The sequence below is a fragment of the Pristiophorus japonicus genome, chromosome 15 (assembly GCF_044704955.1).
Source record: "Pristiophorus japonicus isolate sPriJap1 chromosome 15, sPriJap1.hap1, whole genome shotgun sequence".
NCBI classification, from domain to species: domain Eukaryota; kingdom Metazoa; phylum Chordata; class Chondrichthyes; family Pristiophoridae; genus Pristiophorus; species Pristiophorus japonicus.
Genome location: NC_091991.1, coordinates 109,731,945 through 109,751,535, shown reverse-complemented (window position 1 = coordinate 109,751,535; position 19,591 = coordinate 109,731,945). Strand labels below are relative to the sequence as shown.

The 19,591-nt window shown below is 46.5% G+C and overlaps 1 protein-coding gene across 3 annotated transcripts in view; it reads right to left on the bottom strand.

Moving 5' to 3' along the window:
* tecpr1a (tectonin beta-propeller repeat containing 1a) overlaps nucleotides 1-19,591 on the bottom strand; it is a 125,500-nt gene that overhangs the window by 44,569 nt on the left and 61,340 nt on the right. For all 3 annotated transcript variants that reach the window (XR_011596801.1, XM_070900768.1, XM_070900767.1), the window contains exons 18-22: nucleotides 10,457-10,536; nucleotides 4,366-4,422; nucleotides 4,039-4,213; nucleotides 1,425-1,560; nucleotides 589-681 (exon numbers count right to left, since the gene is read on the bottom strand). Coding sequence is in view for 2 of the 3 variants with exons in the window: in XM_070900768.1 (XP_070756869.1) it covers nucleotides 589-681; nucleotides 1,425-1,560; nucleotides 4,039-4,213; nucleotides 4,366-4,422; nucleotides 10,457-10,536 (541 nt within the window). In the remaining variant the exon portion in view is untranslated. The remainder of the gene's footprint in view (nucleotides 1-588; nucleotides 682-1,424; nucleotides 1,561-4,038; nucleotides 4,214-4,365; nucleotides 4,423-10,456; nucleotides 10,537-19,591) is intronic.

Below are 19,591 nucleotides of genomic sequence, written 5' to 3'. Positions count from 1 at the left end.
TAATATTCGAGATCACGAACTACATCCTGAAGGATGGAAGATACCTGTGCGTGGATTTTTTTAACATGGGGTGGCCGTTGCACACCAGCCACCACACGGGCTTGACAGAGCTAGGTCTTGGTCCAGTGGCAAGAATTAACCAAGACGACTGGAGACCAGCTCTGCTGCACGGATCTAGTGCGCACACATATCGCAGTGTGGGCTGGGCCGTGCTGCCCCTGGGCCCTCGCCTCTTCTGAGCCCCAGAATCACGCCTCTCCTGGGCCCTGGTCACTTCCTTCTAGAAACTCTTGCCGCTCCTTTGCCCCTCCTGCTGTGCCTGCCCGCATTGCAATCAGCGACCGGATTTTGCAGCCATCGCCCTCCTGCAGTAGTATACCGCCGCACACTGCTCCCTCTGATGGCCCCGGCTTGCTGATGGTCTTGCAGGCTGGGACTGTGCCGATTTCCGGGCCGGGCTGCCACACCCTGCTCCTTCTAATGCAGCCTTTCAATCACAGTAAATCACAAGATGATATACAGAATGTAGCAGCTTTAGTGTTGTTGGTCTTTCATTACAGAATTAATGCACACAGTGTGTCAGCTTACCGTTTTCATCGACTGTATACACAGACGTCTGGCCCACAGACACCTGTATCAGCTTCTGCTTGGAAGGGGGCGGAATGTGGTACCAACAGTCACCTGTAAAGAAAGGAAAGGAAGATTTGTGTTTATATAGCGCCTTTCATGGCCTCAGGACGTTCTAAACCATTTTACAGCCAATGAAGTACTTTTGGAGTGTAATAACTGTTGTAATGTGGGAAACGAGACAGCCAATTTGCACACAGCATGCTCCCAGAAACAGCAACGTGATACTGACCAGATAACCTGTTTTTAGTAATATTGGTTGAGGAATAAATATTAGCCAGGGACACCGGGGAGATCTCTGCTGTTCTTCAAAGTAGTACCATGGGATCTTGAACACCCACCCGAGATGCAGTTAAATGTTCAGTTAAAGGCTCGGTTTAACGTCTCATCCGAAAGACAGCACCTCCGACAATGCAGCACTCCCTCAGTACTGCACTAGGAGTGTGAGCCTGGTTTATTTGCTCAAGTCCCTGGAGTGGGACTTGAACTCACAACCTATTGATTCAGTGGCAAGAGAGAGTGCTACCCACTGAGCCACAACTGAAAACCTAAAAACACAGTGACATACACCGCTAGTCAACACAATTCCTCAAAACTGAAAGAGGACTGCAGCAAGTTTACATTACATATCACCTTAAATGCAAATTTGGATGTGCGCAAGTTAAAAAAACATAATTCAGGATATCAAGCATTTATAGAAACCCAACTGTATCGTGAACCTGTACAATAATAAACTGCTTCCTCAACAAAAACCTTACCGCTTTGGCAAGACTTTAACTCCTGAAGTATGTGTTTACCTGTAAAGTTTTGTAGGGAAACAGAACCACGGTAGAATGCTGCTCCATCCCTGGCAATGGCCCAAACCTGATAGAAGCCCCCGATAGAGATCGATACAAACGGCTGATCTGTACCGATGTGCAGCCATGAAGCTCCCTGAAAGAAAAATTAGTTTGCTATGATATTTCGTTTGTTGCATACAAAGCCATTTACAGACAGATGGTGCTAATTCATTAGAGAGCTGGATAGCTGGGAGCAGTAATAGTGGTAGCACTCTTGCCTCTCAGAGTCAGAAGGTTATGGGGTCAAGTCCCACTCCAAACACGTGAGCACATGAGGGAGTGCTGCACTGTTGGAGGCGCGTCTTTTAGATGAGACGTTAAACCGAGGCCCTGTCCACCCTCTCAGGCAGACGTAAACGATCCCATGGAACTATTTTGAGAAAAAGCGGGAAAGTTCTCCCCGATGCCCTGAACATCACTAAAACAGATTATCTGGTTATTGTGGGAACTTGCTGTGCACAAATTGGCTGTTACATTACTACAGTGACTACATTTCAAAAGTACGTCATTGGCTGTGAAGCGCTTTGGGATGTCCTGGTGTCGTGAAGGCCCTATATAAATGCAAGTCTTTCTTTCATCTAAACAGAGGGATGCAAATGACAGCAAACTGGAAAAGTGAAGCCTACATGGGTTTATAATAGTCACCTGAACCCTGCAATTGCATTACGGCCTTGAACATACTCCTTCATATTGTTTTAATAATACACACGACTTTTATTTTACATGGCTACTTTAATAGGTTCTGTGTCGCTTTCTGCGCTGGAATTTGCTGAAAATACTTTCCGTGTACTCAGTGGATTAGGATGGTCATGTAATGGCAACAATTGTGAAATCACAACAACTTTATTGAGAAATGATGCTCAACTGTTATTGGGACTTGGTGAACATTATAGGACTTTACACAGCAGAAAGTAGTTTAACAAAAACCGTACAAATGAAAAGTTCGAAAGAAAAAAAAAGTAAGCAAACTTCTAGAATAAGGTGGTCAAAAAAATCCAAAGGCCAAGTAGTAATATTATATAAGACAATAAAGGGCTGGATTTTCAGTTGTCCAATGCCTCAGTTAGCAGCCAGAGGGGGGCGGGGTGGTTAATGGGAGCGTAGGAGGTTACCGACTGGGAGCACAGTGTTTAGCGCCTCGACTAAAAATTCATTCCCGTCTCACCGGGGGCACAAACCAGTAGCGCCCGGCTGCCGACGATCAGTGTGATCCTGACGTATTCCTGGTGCAACATGCACACTTACGTCCCGGTGGGAAAATTAGATGCGGCCGCTTCATTTAACGGCTGCCAAGAACAACTTCTGGGAAGACAGTGGGTCCAGGCTTGCAGGGATGAGGAAACGCTTCCCTGGGAGGTCACAGTCAGTGCAACGTTTACACACAGCACGGTGCGTGAGCCTCCCAGTTTGCAGCGGCAGACAGAAATAACAGATCAGCTGGAGAAATAGTGATTTTGAAAACTTTAATGGGTGCATTACTTTAAGACTCGGCTTTTCCCGGGATCTGAATTGGAGTTCGGTGCATGCGCAATGACTCGGTTAAATTTAGCACCGGCATTTTCGTTAGCGCCCCCCCAACTCTGGTGTGCAACGGCTGATTTAGCGCCCGTCAGCTCTTCGACCGAGTCTGACGAATTTCTGGTCGGGAGGTGCAAACTTTTTGAAGTCGATAAAAGTACCGCTCCGCCTGGATTAATGCCACAGCAGAGGCGCGACTGAATTTCTCCCCCAAGGAGTGATTGCTCGTATAAAAGCAGTCAGAATTTCTGTTCTGATGAGCGGTAAGACCCCATACTAATCAAAGAGTGTGGAGTTCTCCCAGTGTCCTCATCAACATTCTTGCTTCAATCAACATGACCAAAAATAGGAACTCATTGCTGTTTGTGGGACCTCTGTGTGCAAAAACAGCTGATGTATTTGCATACATAGTGACAGTGACTACGCTTTAAAATCATTTTTTGCACATGAAGCACTTTGAGAAGTCTGGAAACACACAATCCGATGCTATATAAATGCAAGGACATTTTTTCTCTGAGTAGTGAGTATATAGAATAAACCCTAGTTAAATTAACATCTTTTTAAAAAACAGCTGGGTGCACATCCGTTTAGTAACGGGATAAATGGTTAAGGATGAGAATATATAGCAATGATTGAATGCGCTGTTGCCATGTTTCGGTTCCTTTACTGCTGGGACAATGGGAGAGCTATGCCACGGAAGGTAACTGGTTAGGATGAATAATGTAGGACGTACAGTTAGATACTCTGGAGCTTGACTTAAGTTACCTTTTCGGGAGGAGCAGGGATCAATTTTCCAAACCCTTACCCCTAGAGATGAAAAGGCATTGGGTAGGGTCCACGGTAGAGTGGATTGGGCATGGTCCATGGAGGAATGGGCACGATGGCCTTCACTCACTTCCATGCTTGTTTCTTCTTTCAGATATATGCCCACAGTTAGTCATTTGGGAATTAATGTTCGGTACTTCAACTTATCCGTTGAAGTTTAGCTTGAAAGTAAAAAGGACTGTTATAAACAGGAGATTTGTTTACGACAGGTTAAAATGTGTTTCCTTACTAGTGCATTTTGCTTTGTTATTCCCAGCCTACACAAGACATCTCCTTTGTTGCTGATGGCCCACAATGCTGCTTCGCTGTCTGCCTTCGGTGACACACACGGGATCAGCGAGATGTCCCGGAGAGCGATTGGTGCAACCTCAAACCAGGGACCCGGGGTAACTATTTTGCATTTTCTACAGAATTAAAAAAACAAAAGTGCAATTAATCCTTTACAATAGAAAACTGAAATCTAGTCAGCGGATAAAAGAGCATCAATTCATTTTATTTTCCAAATAGAATGATTTACAATATTAATGTAACCAACCCTTTCAATTTCAACTGTTACCTTGCCCATCGTCTGCGCCGCACAAAATCTTTCATCGTCTTATATCCATGGTAAGAGCTGAAACAGGCAACATTCGTCAGATATCACCTCATACATATTAACAATATAGTTGCAAACTCAATTCGTGCTAGATCTCTTCAGAAATCATACTGGCAAAATTGAAATGCATGTTGTAAAAAGGAAATATAAAAACAAATGATCAAAAGCATCACCTAATAGATGTGAAAAGACATTTTGACATGACGGGAAATAAAAACATAAACTTGTATTTGTAAAGCGTGTTTCATATAGTAAAACGTCCCAAGGTGTTTCACAGTAGCGTTATCAAATAAAATTTGACACTGAACCATAAAAGATATTATGCAGATGTCCAAAAGTTGGATCAAAGAGGTAGGTTTTAAGGAGCATCTTAAATGAGAGAGCGGTCGAGAGGTTTAGGGAAGGAATTCCAGAGCTTGTCCTAGACTCCCTGACCAGTGGAAATACTTTCTCTCTATCTATCCTATCAATTATTTTCAAAATCCTAAAAACCTCAATCAAATCACCCCTTAAATGTCTATATTCCAGAGAATGCAAGTCTAATTTATGTAATCTCTCCTTTGGTAACATTCTGGTGAATCTGCGTTGCACTCATTCCAAGGCCAGTATATCCTTTCTAAGGTGTGGTGCCCAGATCTGTACACAGTACTCCAGGTGTTAGGTCACTATTTGGGGGGTTAAAGTGGAATGGATGAGTTCTCTTATACTCTGGTCACTGTGATGGATGGCACAGTAGCTCACTCTAAATTTTAAATATATTTAATTGGGAGCATCTGCCCACCAAATGTAAGCAGGAGTCACTCCTCACTGTACTACAACGGTATTTAAAAAAAATGTATTCACAGGATGTGAGCGTCGTTGGCATAGCCAGCATTGCCCATCCCTAATTGCCCTCGAGAAGGCTGATTTCTTGAACCGCTGCAGTCCGTGTGATGAAGGTAGTACCACAGTACTGCTAGGGAGGGAGTTCCTGGATTTTGACCCAACAGCGATATATTTCCAAGTCAGGATGGTGTGTGACTTGGAGGGGAACTTGGAGGTGGTGGTGTTCCCATGCGCCCGCTGCCTTTGCCCTTCTAGGTGATAGAGATCACGGGTTTGGGAGTGCTGCCGAATAAGCTGTGGTGAGTTGCTGCAGTGCATCTTGTAGATGGTACACACTGCAACCACAGTGGAGGGAGTGAATGTTTAAGGTGTGGATGGGGTGCCAATCAAGCCTATCAATCAAATTAGCAATGCGCAAGTTAAGAAATCACCAGTATCAAAAGTTTAGTTCCAATTGCCGCTACGACCACTAGTCTGAAAACGCCCGATCTCGTCTGATCTTGGCAGCTAAGCAGAGTCAGGTACTTGGATGGGAGACCGCCTGGGAATATCAGGTGCAGTAGGCTTTAAAAAAGAGTGCAGCAGCATAGAGTGGCATTCGTGAGTTTGGTAAGTGGGTGAGTTTTAAGGGTTATTCTCTTTAAACCATTTGGAGGCTGGAGTAAATTGTTAGTGGCAATTTCCAGTAGCTTCTAAGTAAGTAGCAGTTTAATTTAAAAGGGAAAAGTTAAATAGTTGGGAATCTTTCAGGTTTAGGCAGAGAAAAACAAGGTAATTCTCCAGTAGGAGGCAATTAGCAGCTAGTTAAAACCAGTTCCGTAAACGACTGACCAGTAGTGAGTCACCTGACCGAGATACAGTTTAAAAAGAGGCAGCTCATGCAGAGCATGGAGTGCAGCAGCATAGAGTGGCATTCGTGAGTTTGGTAAGTGGGTGAGTTTTAAGGGTAAGTGGGGGTGGCAGGTGCTGTTTTGTCTTGTTTTTCCTACCAGTGCTGACACTAGAGCAGCTGATAAGGAGTGCGAGAGTAGGAGACGGAGGCTCAGAGACCAGCCTAACCAGCTGCAGACAAAGATAGAGGGGTGCGAAATCAAGAGGTGACGTCACAGCCAAGCTGGTAAGTGATTGGCTGTTCGACTGTTAAGTATAACTCTCTTTTTGACTGACTTTTAGATTGGTTTAATTGGCAGCGAACTACTAAGTAGCTGTTTGGTGTTTGAGTAAATTTTAGTAAGTAAATTAATTTAAGAGTTAAGTCATGGCAGGAGAGTTCGGACCCGTGTCATGCTCCTCCTGTGCTATGTGGGAAACCAGGGACACTCCTGACTACCATGTGTGCGGGAAGTGTGTCCAGCTGCAGCTCCTGACAGACCGCATGGCGGCACTGGAGCTGCGGATGGACTCACTCTGGAGCATGCGCGATGCTGAGAATATTGTGGATGGGTGACCAAGAGACAAGGCAAGAGCAGGAAGGTAGTGCAGGAGTCCCCTGTGGTCATCTCCCTCCAAAACAGATATACCGTTTTGGATACTGTTGGGGGAGATGACTTACCAGGGGAAGGCACCAACAGCCAGGTTCATGGCACCATGGGTGGCTCTGCTGCACAGAAGGGCGGGAAAAAGAGTGGAAGAGCTATAGTGATAGGGGACTCTATTGTAAAGGAAATAGATAGGAGTTCCTGCGGCCGCAACCGAGACTCCAGGATGGTATGTTGCCTCCCTGGTACAAGGGTCAAGGATGTCTCGGAGCGGCTGCAGAGCATTCTGGAGAGAGAGGGTGAACAGCCAGTTGTCGTGGTACATATAGGTACCAACGATATAGGCAAGAAGCGGGAAGAGGTCCTACAAGCTGAATTTAGGGAGCTAGGAGTTAAATTAAAAAGTAGGACCTCAAAGGTAGTAATCTCTGGATTGCTACCAGTGCCACGTGCTAATCAGAGTAGAGGGAGCAGAATAGTTAGAATAAATACGTGGCTTGAGCAGTGGTGCAAGAGGGAGGGATTCAAATTCCTGGGACATTGGAACCAGTTCTGGGGGAAGTGGGACCTGTACAAAAGGAACGGTTTGCACTTGGGCAGGACTGGAACTGACGTCCTGTGGGTAACATTTGCTAATGCAGTTCGGGAGTGTTTAAACTAATATGGCAGGGGGATGGGAACCTATGCAGCGAGACAGGGCGAAGTAAAATGGAGTCAGAAACAGATGGTAGAAAGGTAAAAAGCAATAGTGGAAGGTCGAGTAAACAAAGGCAAGAAACAAAAAGGGCCACACTACATCATAATTCTAAAAGGACAAAGGGTGTTAAAAAAAACAAGCCTGAAGGCTTTGTGTCTTAATGCAAGGAGTATCCGTAATAAAGTGGATGAATTAACTGTGCAAATAGATGTTAACAGATATGATGTGATTGGGATTACAGAGGTGTGGCTCCAGGATGATCAGGGCTGGGAACTCAACATCCAAGGGTATTCAACATTCAGGAAGGATACAATAAAAGGAAAAGGTGGTGGGGTAGCATTGCTGGTTAAAGAGGAGATTAATGCAATAGTTAGGAAGGACATTAGCTTGGATGATGTGGAATCTATATGGGTAGAGCTGCAGAACACCAAAGGGCAAAAAACGTTAGTGGGAGTTGTGTACAGACCTCCAAACAGTCGTAGTGATGTTGGGGAGGGCATCAAACAGGAAATTAGGGCTGCATGCAATAAAGGTGCAGCAGTTATCATGGGTGACTTTAATATGCATATAGATTGGGCTAACCAAACTGGAAGCAATACAGTGGAGGAGGATTTCCTGGAGTGCATAAGGGATGGTTTTCTGGACCAATATGTCGAGGAACCAACTAGGGGGGAGGCCATCTTAGACTGGGTGTTGTGTAATGAGAGAGGATTAATTAGCAATCTCGTTGTGCGAGGCCCCTTGGGGAAGAGTGACCATAATATGGTGGAATTCTACATTAGGATGGAGAATGATTCAGTTAATTCAGAGACCATGGTCCAGAACTTAAAGAAGGGTAACTTTGAAGGTATGAGGCATGAATTGGCTAGGATAGATTGGCGAATGATACTTAAGGGGCTGACAGTGGATGGGCAATGGCAGACATTTAGAGACCGCATGGATGAACTACAACAATTGTACATCCCTGTCTGGCGTAAAAATAAAAAAGGGAAGGTGGCTCAACTGTGGCTATCAAGGGAAATCAGGGATAGTATTAAAGCCAAGGAAGTGGCATACAAATTTGCCAGAAATAGCAGCGAACCAGGGGACTGGGAGAAATTTAGAACTCAGCAGAGGAGGACAAAGGGTTTGATTAGGGCAGGGAAAATAGAGTACGAGAGGAAGCTTGCAGGGAACATTAAGACAGACTGCAAAACCTTCTACAGATATGTAAAGAGAAAAAGATTAGTAAAGACAAACGTAGGTCCCCTGCAGTCAGAATCAGGGGAAGTCAAAACGGGGAACAAAGAAATGGCAGACCAATTGAACAAGTACTTTGGTTCGGTATTCACTAAGGAGGACACAAACAACCTTCCAGATATAAAAGGGGTCAGAAGGTCTAGTAAGGAGGAGGAACTGAGGGAAATCCTTATTAGTCGGGAAATTGTGTTAGGGAAATTGATGGGGTTGAAGGCCGATAAATCCCCAGGGCCTGATGGACTGCATCCCAGAGTACTTAAGGAGGTGGCCTTGGAAATAGCAGATGCATTGACAGTCATTTTCCAACATTCCATAGACTCTGGATCAGTTCCTATGGAGTGGAGGGTAGCCAATGTAACACCACTTTTTAAAAAAGGAGGGAGCGAGAAAACAGGGAATTATAGACCGGTCAGCCTGACATCAGTAGTGGGTAAAATGATGGAATCAATTATTAAGGATGTTATAGCAGCGCATTTGGAAAGAGGTGACATGATAGGTCCAAGTCAGCATGGATTTGTGAAAGGGAAATCATGCTTGACAAATCTTCTGGAATTTTTTGAGGATGTTTCCAGTAGAGTGGACAAGGGAGAACCAGTTGATGTGGTGTATTTGGACTTTCAGAAGGCTTTCGACAAGGTCCCACACAAGAGATTAATATGCAAAGTAAAAGCACATGGGATTGGGGGTAGTGTGCTGACGTGGATTGAGAACTGGTTGGCAGACAGGAAGCAAAGAGTAGGAGTAAATGGGTACTTTTCAGAATTGCAGGCAGTGACTAGTGGGGTACTGCAAGGTTCTGTGCTGGGGCCCCAGCTGTTTACATTGTACATTAATGATTTAGATGAGGGGATTAAATGTAGTATCTCCAAATTTGCAGATGACACTAAGTTGGGTGGCAGTGTGAGCTGCGAGGAGGATGCTATGAGGCTGCAGAGTGACTTGGATAGGTTAGGTGAGTGGGCAAATGCATGGCAGATGAAGTATGTGGATAAATGTGAGGTTATCCACTTTGGTGGTAAAAACAGAGAGACAGACTATTATCTGAATGGTGACAGATTAGGAAAAGGGGAGGTGCAACGAGACCTGGGTGTCATGGTACACCAGTCATTAAAGGTTGGCATGCAGGTACAGCAGGCGATTAAGAAAGCAAATGGCATGTTGGCCTTCATAGCGAGGGGATTTGAGTACAGGGGCAGGGAGGTGTTACTACAGTTGTACAGGGCCTTGGTGAGGCCACACCTGGAGTATTGTGTACAGTTTTGTTCTCCTAACTTGAGGAAGGACATTCTTGCTATTGAGGGAGTGCAGCGAAGGTTCACCAGACTGATTCCCGGGATGGCAGGACTGACATATCAAGAAAGACTGGATCAACTGGGCTTGTATTCACTGGAGTTCAGAAGAATGAGAGGGGATCTCATAGAAACGTTTAAAATTCTGACGGGTTTAGACAGGTTAGATGCAGGAAGAATGTTCCCAATGTTGGGGAAGTCCAGAACCAGGGGTCACAGTCTAAGGATAAGGGGTAAGCCATTTAGGACCGAGATGAAGAGAAACTTCTTCACCCACAGAGTGGTGAACCTGTGGAATTCTCTGCCACAGAAAGTTGTTGAGGCCAATTCACTAAATATATTCAAAAAGGAGTTAGATGTAGTTCTTACTACGAGGGGGATCAAGGGGTATGGCGAGAAAGCAGGAATGGGGTACTGAAGTTGTATGTTCAGCCATGAACTCATTGAATGGCGGTGCAGGCTCGAAGGGCCGAATGGCCTACTCCTGCACCTATTTTCTATGTTTCTATGTTTCAAGTACTTACGCAGGGAAGTCACTTGCGAATTGCCATCCTTCCCGGTCAGTCCCGCCTGGGGCATTGAAATCAATATACCAATCAGAGACCTGACAGTGAAGAAACAAACACAGTATTTCATAAGAGCTTCAAAGAAAAAATAGGTTATCTAGATAATGCCTATGTGTTTGGAAATACTCTTGATGGATGTGATTTAATTTTTCAGCAACGAACAGAATATGATTAGTTCAAACTTAGAATGTTACAATATGGAAGGTTTCACTTTATTGTCCATGTCTTGGAGCCAATATTTATCCCTCAATCAACATCACTAAAAGAGAGTATCTGGTCATTATCACATTGCTGTTTGTGGGAGCTTGCTGTGCACAATTGGTTGCCATGTTCGCTACATTACAATAGTGACTGCTCTTCAAAAAAAAAGGACTCATTGGCTGTAAAGCGCTTTGGGATGTCTGGCGGTCATGCAAGGTGCTATGTAAATGGAAATCTTTGGGTTGGAAATTCGGCACTGCCCAATTTGAGGCGGTAACCTCTTCTGGTCGGTAATTTTACCGCCTGTCGGTAATTACCGCTGCCAGACGCAAAATTCAGTTTTACTGCCTAAAGAGGGGATTGGAGTGGTAAATCAGGCGTTACACGCAACTCTTGAGGTGCTAAACAGTGGTAAGTGGGGTGGTAAGATCAGAGCAGTATTCTGTATTTGGAGTTGCGCAACAGACATACTGGCACCATCTGAATTCAATTGAGGCAGTGATATGATGTGGCACCATCTCATGCTATCATTGCTGCCTGTGCACTCTTACTAAAACGGCGAAGATAGAGGGCATAGGTCGTCAGCATGCGCACCGTTTCTCCGACGCCGCCATGGAGGCACTCCTCGACTCAGTGGAAAGGCTACAGGAATTGCTGCGGTCAGATACTGACAGGAGGCTACAGACATTTCACCGATTATGGAGGGAGGTGGCACAGAGTGTGTCTGCGAGGAACACAGTGCCCAGGACAGTCACACAGTGCAGAAAAAAGTTTAATGACCTGACGCGGTTCGTGCGGGTAAGTATCTTTTACATGAATCTTAGCATGCCATGCTCTGAGCACAATGTATAATGTATAATGCAGTCTCTCCTCAATCAGTATGTGTAGGACCCCGAGCTCTTCGTGGATGAGCACAGATGTAAAGTTTACGTTTACGTTTGCTGCCTCAGCCACATCTGGGCCTGCATCCGCTGTTGGGACCCACCCATCATCTTAGAAATATAGAAATCTACAACGCAGAAGGAGGCCATTTTGGCCCATCGTGTCCGCGCCGGCCGACAAAGAGCTGTACGGCCCTTGGTCAGCAGCCCTAAAGGTTACATATAAACCTATGAACAATGACGGACAGGCAAAGAGCCCCCAGTCCAACCAGTCCACCTCACACAACTGTGACACCCCTTACACTGAAAACATCTACACTCCACCCCAACCGGAGTCATGTGATCTCCTGGGAGAGGCAAAAACCAGATAAAAATCCAAGCCAATTTAGGGAGAAAAAAATCTAGGAAAATTCCTCTCCGACCCATCCAGGCGATCGAAACTAGTCCAGATCATCACCCTGGCCGTATTCTATTCCCTGCAGTACTTGCCATTATATCTGTGCCGTCCAACAAAAGGTCATCCAGTCTAATCCCAATTACCAGCTCTAGCTCCATAACCCTGCAGGTTACGGCACTTCAAGTGCCCATCCAACCATTTCTTCCAGGCAGCGAGTTCCAGATCCCCAAAACCCTCTGCATAAAGAAGCCCCCCCTCAAATCCCCTCTAAACCTTCCACCTTAAAACTATGCCCTCTCGTAATAGACCCCTCCACCAATGGCAATAGACGCTTACTATCCACTATGTCCAGGCCTCTCAATATTTTGTACACATCAATGAGGCTTCCTCTCAACCTCCTCTGTTCCAATGAGAACAAACCCTCCAATGAGAACAAACCCAGCCTATCCAATCTGTCCTCATAACTAAGATTCTCCATTCCAGGCAGCATCTTAGTAAATCTCCTCTGCACCCTCTCTAGTGCTTCCTATAATACGGCGACCAGAACTGCACACAGTACTCCAGCTGTGGCCTAACCAAAGTATTATACAATTTAAGCATAACCTCCCTGCTTATATTCTATGCCTCGGCCAATAACGGCAAGCATTCCGTGTGCCTTCTTAACCACCTTATCCACCTAGCCTGCTACTTTCAGGGATCTGTGGACAAGCACTCCAAGGTCCCTTTGTTCATCTACACTATTAAGTGGCCTACTGCTTAATGTGTATACCCTTTCTTTATTAGCCCTCCCAAAGTGCATCATCTCACACTACTCTGAATTAAATTCCATTTGCCACTGCTCTGCCCACCTGACCTGTAGATTGATATCCTCCTGCAGCCCATGACTTTTCTCTTCATTATCAACCACACAGCCAATTTTAGTGTTGTCTGCAAACTTTTTAATCCTACTCCCTATATTCAAATCTAAATCGTTGATATATACCACAAAAAGCAAGGGACCCAATACTGAGCCCTGTGGAACCCCACTGGAAACATCCTTCCAGTCACAAAAACATCCATCAATTATTACCCTTTGCTTCCTACCTCCAAGCCAATTTTGGATTCAACTTGCCACTTTGCCCTGGATCCCATGAGCTTTAACCTTCATGACCAGTCTACCATGTGGGACCTTATCAAAAGCCTTGCTAAAGTCCATATATACTACATCGTACACACTACCCTCATCGACCCTCTTGGTTACCTCCTCAAAAAATTCAATCAGGTTAGTCAAACACGATATTCCCTTAACAAATCCGTGCTGACTGTCCCTAATTAATCCTTGCCTATCCAAATGCAGATTTATCCTGTCTTTCAGGATTTTTTCCAATAATTTTCCCACCACTGACGTTAGGCTGACAGACTTGTATTTACTCGGCCTATCCCTTTTTCCCTTCTTAAACAAGGGTACTACATTAGCAGTCCTTGTTATCTTCTTAGTCTTCAGATGCGTGTAGAAGACGGTTGCCTCACCTTAATGCTTGGATGCAGGCCCTCAAATCCCAGTATTGCCACACCAAGAACGCACAGCTATTCCGAGTGACATTGACATCTGAAGACTACCATACAGTAACATCTAGTCAACTATGCAAGGCACTTCGGACAGACGGATAGAAGTACACTAACTCAGACGTTCTGTTTCTACTTGCAGGCCATAACCGACGTGAACAAATGCGGACCGGAGGTGGGGATCCTGACCTCCAGGCCCTCAGCGAGGTGGAGGAACACATGTCGGCCCTCATGGGCACACCAGTTGGCACGGTAACGGGCAGCGAGGCCGAGTCCCCTGGGGACAGTAACGATATGTTGAGGACTTTTGCAACTTCTCCCAGACCACTTAGCCCCGACACCACAATCCTTCCCCACTTTCCATGAAACTGGTGTTTCAGAACGCCTTTTCCACTCCTGGCCCCCTCCCCTGCAGGTGACCACTCTTCTCTGGCTTTCAGATAATGAACAAGAGACCCAGGAGCCTGTCCGTGAGGACTCGACTGCCGATGACAGTGGAAACAAGGATGAAGGGGAAGACATCTCTCTCCCAGTCACCAAGGAGCCAGTGGTCTCAGCGAGTGGGGACACCAACTCAGTGGATGAGGGCATGGTCGGGGAGTTGGAGGTGGGTGATGCTCCGGGACCCAGTGGCCTGTAGCAACGCCAGAGGGTAAGGGAAACTCGGGGGCCTGCTCCCCGGAGGGCGAGTGCAAGCCTGAGTGACACTCAGTAGCACTCTGATGAGAACCCTGAGCTGGAGGTTGTCGCAAGACAATCTTTGTGGATGCACAGCGATCTGTTGGGTGCATTGGCAAGGGTGCCCGTGAATCTTGATGCACTTGCTGTGAGGATGGAGGAGTCCGCCTCAACCTTTGCATTTGTGTCCCAGCAGCCCATTGAGCCTATCCTTGGTAGATACCAATGGATGTTGGAAGCCACAAGTGACCATGGGGTCCCAGACATGATGGTGCGTGCCATGGCTGAGGTGGCAGTCGCCATTGAACACCAGGCCGAAGCCACGCAAGGCTTGCATTCTGCCTTGCTGTCTGTGCATGGTGCCATTAATGCGCTCTGATGCACTCTGATGCGCAGAGTCAAACTTCTCTGATGCAGAGTCAAGTTGATGCCACGCACGCACTGACAGCTGCCATCGTGTCTAGGTCCCCATCAGTCCAATGGGGAGCTAATGGTGTCGAAGCAGCCCAGCAATCTGTGCTCCACCAGATTGCTCCGGATGCTGAGGCTCTGCCCCGGGGGAGTGGCAGCGTGTCTCAGGAGGACATCATTCCGGCTCCCACCACTGCAACTTCGCCTTTGCACCTGCTGCTGTCTGCACCCCATCCAGCCAAGACTGCCGCCATCCATCCTGAGGTGGTGCAGTCCACTGCCAGACCTTCCAGGGCCCGAGCTGGTCGGGGACGTCCTGCTAGGCTATCTGAAGGGTCTGCTGCACCGACAGAACAACTTTCATCCAGTCTTGCTGCAGGCACTGAGACCCCATTAAGGAGGAGTAGTAGGCGTTGGAGTGAGAAAAGGAAAGGGCTGGGAAATCTATGCAGAAATCCCATTAAGGACTGATAGTATCATGGCCATATCTGGTGACCTTATTTGAATATTGAGGCATGTACATAGCTGCACTTGCCTCTAGGTGATTATGTTTGCAGGGGTGTTGTTTCATTCAGCTGACGCTGGATCTGTGTTGTGCTTGTTTACGGCACACACTTGTTGATGTTAATAAAGGTTATAGAAACATAGAAAGTAGATGCAGGAGTAGGCCAGTCGGCCCTTCGAGCCTGCACCGCCATTCAATATGATCATGGCTGATCATGCAACTTCAGTACTCCATTCCTGCTTTCTCTCCATATCCCTTGATCCCTTTAGCCGTAAGGGCCACATCTAACTTCCTTTTGAATATATCTAACGAACTGGCCTCAACAACTTTCTGTGGTAGAGAATTCCACAGGTTCACAATTCTCTGAGTGAAGAAGTTTCTCCTCATCTCGGTCCTAAATGGCTTACCCCTTATCCTTGGACTGTGACCCCTGGTTCTGGACTTCCCCAACATCGAGAACATTCTTCCTGCATCTAACCTGTCCAATCCAGTCAGAATTTTACATGTTTCTATGAGATCCCCTCTCATTCTTCTAAATTCCAGTGAATATAAGCCTAGTCGATCCAGTCTTTTTTCATATGTCAGTCCTGCCATCCCGGGAATCAGTCTGGTGAACCTTCGCTGCACTCCCTCAATAGCAAGAACTTCCTTCCTCAGATTAGGAGACCAAAACTGAACACAATATTCCAGGTGAAGCCTCACCAAGGCCCTGTACAACTGCAGTAAGACCTCCCTGCCCCTGTACTCAAATCCCCTAGCTATAAAGGCCAACATGCCATTTGCTTCTTCACCATCTGCTGTACCTGCATGCCAACCTTCAATGACTGATGTACCGTGACTCCCAGGTCTCGTTGCACCTCCCCTTTTCCTATCTGTCACCATTCAGATAATATTCTGCCTCCCTGTTTTTGCCACCAAAGTGGGTAACCTCATATTTATCTACATTATACTGCATCTGCCATGCATTTGCCCACTCACCTAGCCTGTCCAAGTCACCCTGCAGCCTCTTAGCATCTTCCTCACAGCTCACACTGCCACCCAGCTTAGTGTCATCTGCAAACTTGGAGATATTATATTCAATTCCTTCGTCTAAATCATTAATGTACATTGTAAATAGCTGGGGTCCCAGCACTGAGCCCTGCGGCACTCCACTAGTCACTGCCTGCCATTCTGAAAAGGACCCATTAATCTCGACTCTCTGCTTGCTGTCTGCCAACCAGTTCTCTATCCACGTCAATACATTACCCCCAATACCACGTGTTTTAATTTTGCACACTAATCTCGTGTGTGGGACCTTGTCAAAAGCCTTTTGAAAGTCCAAATACATCACATCCACTGATTCTCCCTTGTCCACTTTACTAGTTACATCCTCAAAAAATAGCGGGCTTCCCATGGGAACGCTCATCCTGGTTCTCTCTGGACATGCTGAACTTTATGTAGTCTATTTGTTGGCTGTAGAGAGCGTGGTCACCTGGCGAATGCAGCAATGTACTGCAAACTGTGAAATGTTGCATATATCGCCAACAGGAGCCTGGAAGGAGCTGGTAGCGTAGACGTTTAGCGCTACTGTGACCTTCACTGGCACTGACAGCGAGGTCCTGGTGCCGATTTCAGCTTCGAAGTCTGTGCGCAGGAGGCGGTAGAGCTCCATGACCACCTCCATGCAGAACCGCCAGCCTTCTTTTGCATTGCTCCTCGGACATATCAAGGTACGAAGGATGCGCACAGTAAACCCTGGGGGAGTAAGGTGTCCTGCCCCGGTGTCTGTGGCCTCTCCTCAGGCGTGGACCCACATTGACCATATACTGTCTGTGTAGCCGGCACCTTTGAAGTAGTCGCTGCAACACGACGTGATGTGCCAGCTCTGCCCCCATCAAGATGCCGAAGTAAGAGTGAGATGGTACTCGGCAATGGATCCGAAATGGAACTCTTCAATGGAGCCAAAATGGTAGTCGTAAAGGTACGTACTCAGCAGCTGCCGCACGCCAACACCTACGCACTCTGCCAGGAGAATACGTAGCATTCACCACGATGCTGCGCCCTGGTTGCTACTCCCTTTTTATATAGTCCCGGATTGCAACCGTGAGTTTTGAACGCCAGCTTTCTGTAGCGAGTTCACCACCAGCCGGTAAGTGAGGCACAAAACCCGAAGTTCGTGTCAGCGATGCTAGCGAGGAGTTATACGCATACTGACGTCATGATTTCCTGGCAGTAAAGGGCAAAGTGGCAGTTCTTTGCGCCATTGCAAAAACTCAAGCAAAGTTTGCAGTAGGCAGTGACATCACCGAACACGGGCGCTAAGCCATCAGCAGCACAATAACGCCTCTCTGGGGCACTATCGGCTGGCGGTCACCAGACGAATTTCGGTCCCTTTTTCTTTTGCTGTTTTGCTCTATGCTGCCACCATCTGTCATCTGTCAAGAATTACAGAATTGATTCTTGACTTCCAGTGTATTACTAACAACAACTTGTATTTATATGGGGCCTTTAACATAGTAACATGTTCCAAGGCACTTCACACTTCACAGGAATATTGTAAGACAACAATTTGACGCCGAGTCACATAATTTGGGCAGATGACTAAAAGCTTGGTCAAAGAGGTAGGTTTTAAGGAGTGTCTGAAATGAGGCGAGAGGCGGAGAGGGACAGGGAGGTTTAGGGAGAGAATTTCAGAGCTTGGGGACCAGGCAACAGAAGGCACAGCCACCGATGGTTGAGCGATTATAATCAGGAACGCTCAAGAGGGCAGAATTAGAGGAGCGCGGATATCTCGGGTGGGGGGGGCTGGCTGAAGAAGATTACAGAGATAAGGAGGGGCAAGGCCATGGAGGGATTTAAAAATAAGGATGAGAATTTTAAAATCAAGGCTTTGCTTAACCTGGAGCCAATGTAGGACAGCAAGCACAGGGGGTGATGGGTGAGCGGGATTTGGTGTGAGTTAGGACACAGACAGCTGAGCTTTCGATGATCTCAAGTTTACGGAGGGTAGAATGTGGGAGGCCAGCCAGGAGTGCGTTGGAATCGTCAAGTCTCGAGGTAACAAAGGCATGGATGAGGGTTTCAGCAGCAGATGAGCTGAGGCAGTGGTGGAGACGGGAGATGTTATGGAGGTAGGAAATAGGCGGTTTTAGTTATGTTGCCGGAAGCTCATTTCAGGGTCAAATATGACACCTAAGCTGCGAACAGCCTGGTTCAGCCTCAGACCGATGTTAGGATGAGAGATGGAGTCAGTGGCTTAGGGAACGGAGTTTGTGGCGGGGATCTAAGATAATGGCTTCGGTCTTCCCAATTTTTAATTGGAGAGGGGGTGGCCGTGAATATGGGTTGGGGAATTTACATGGAGGGAGAGATTCAGGGAGAATAGGAGGGTAGTGAGCTCAGAGGAGACAGAACATGATGAATTAAGATGGAGGTTGAAATCACTGAGGTTGAGAAGTTACTTGGTGCAGAGGCTGAGGGAGGAAAGCAGTGAAGATAGCTCAATTATAAAATTCTATGGTTATTGAGTGTGCAGTAGAGAACACAGGCGCAGTTTTTGTCATTAGAAAGCCATGGAGCTGGCTGCATGGGATCTGCAGATGTCTGTGCGGCAAAAGGGGAACATTGGTTGGAGGGCTGGAGGAATAGAGAGGCAGAGAGACCACTGCAGGCAAAATATTTATAGAACATCTTTCAGTGCATTATGGGCAAGGTATAACTTAAAAACCTGTCCCATTACTCTGCACAGAATGTGTTCTTTTTGCAAAGCCAATGCTTCACGTTACTGGACTATATGTTAAATGGGGTAAATTATTAGTCATATACAATTAGTAAGATTGAAAACCCGTGCTTTATTTAGATGCCGTGCAAATGTTTGATGTGAATTGAGGTAAGAGGGAACAGGGCTGCCGTTGCTGCCCTCTGACGCTACAAGCTGAGCTACACCACTGGTTGAAGGGCCTGAGATGTCCGACCCAGTGGATGTGAGTGAGGGGTAGCAGTCGGGGAATTCCAATTCCGCTCAGCTCGAGGGAGGGGCTGAGGAAGTGAAGAAAGACAAATTAAAAAGTCAAGGCTTCTGATTTTTTCCTTGGCAAATTCTGTTGAGAGTGTGTGAACCTGCAGGCCATTCCATCCCATTCTGTGACTGGCGCTTACTTCTCTCCCCCTTAACTCTCTGTTTATTGTTCAGTGTTCAACTCTGATGCCCAAAAACATAAATGTTCTCTTTTGGACTTGGCAGTCATCTCCCCACTGTTCGGGTAAACTCTCAGCGCTTAGTATCAACGGATCCCGTGGGAATAAAGGCTTTCTGAGTGTGGGGAGAGAGGTAGAATAATGTAGAGGGGTTTAGAAAGAGTTCCAGGTTGACACATGAAGGTTGGCCAGCTAGGCAAGGTATTGGAGTCCCGTATCTGTCTATGGGACCATACCCTAGCGTGGGTCACCATGTGCAGAAGAGTTGGGAGCTTGCAAGGAAAATGCCGCAAAAGACT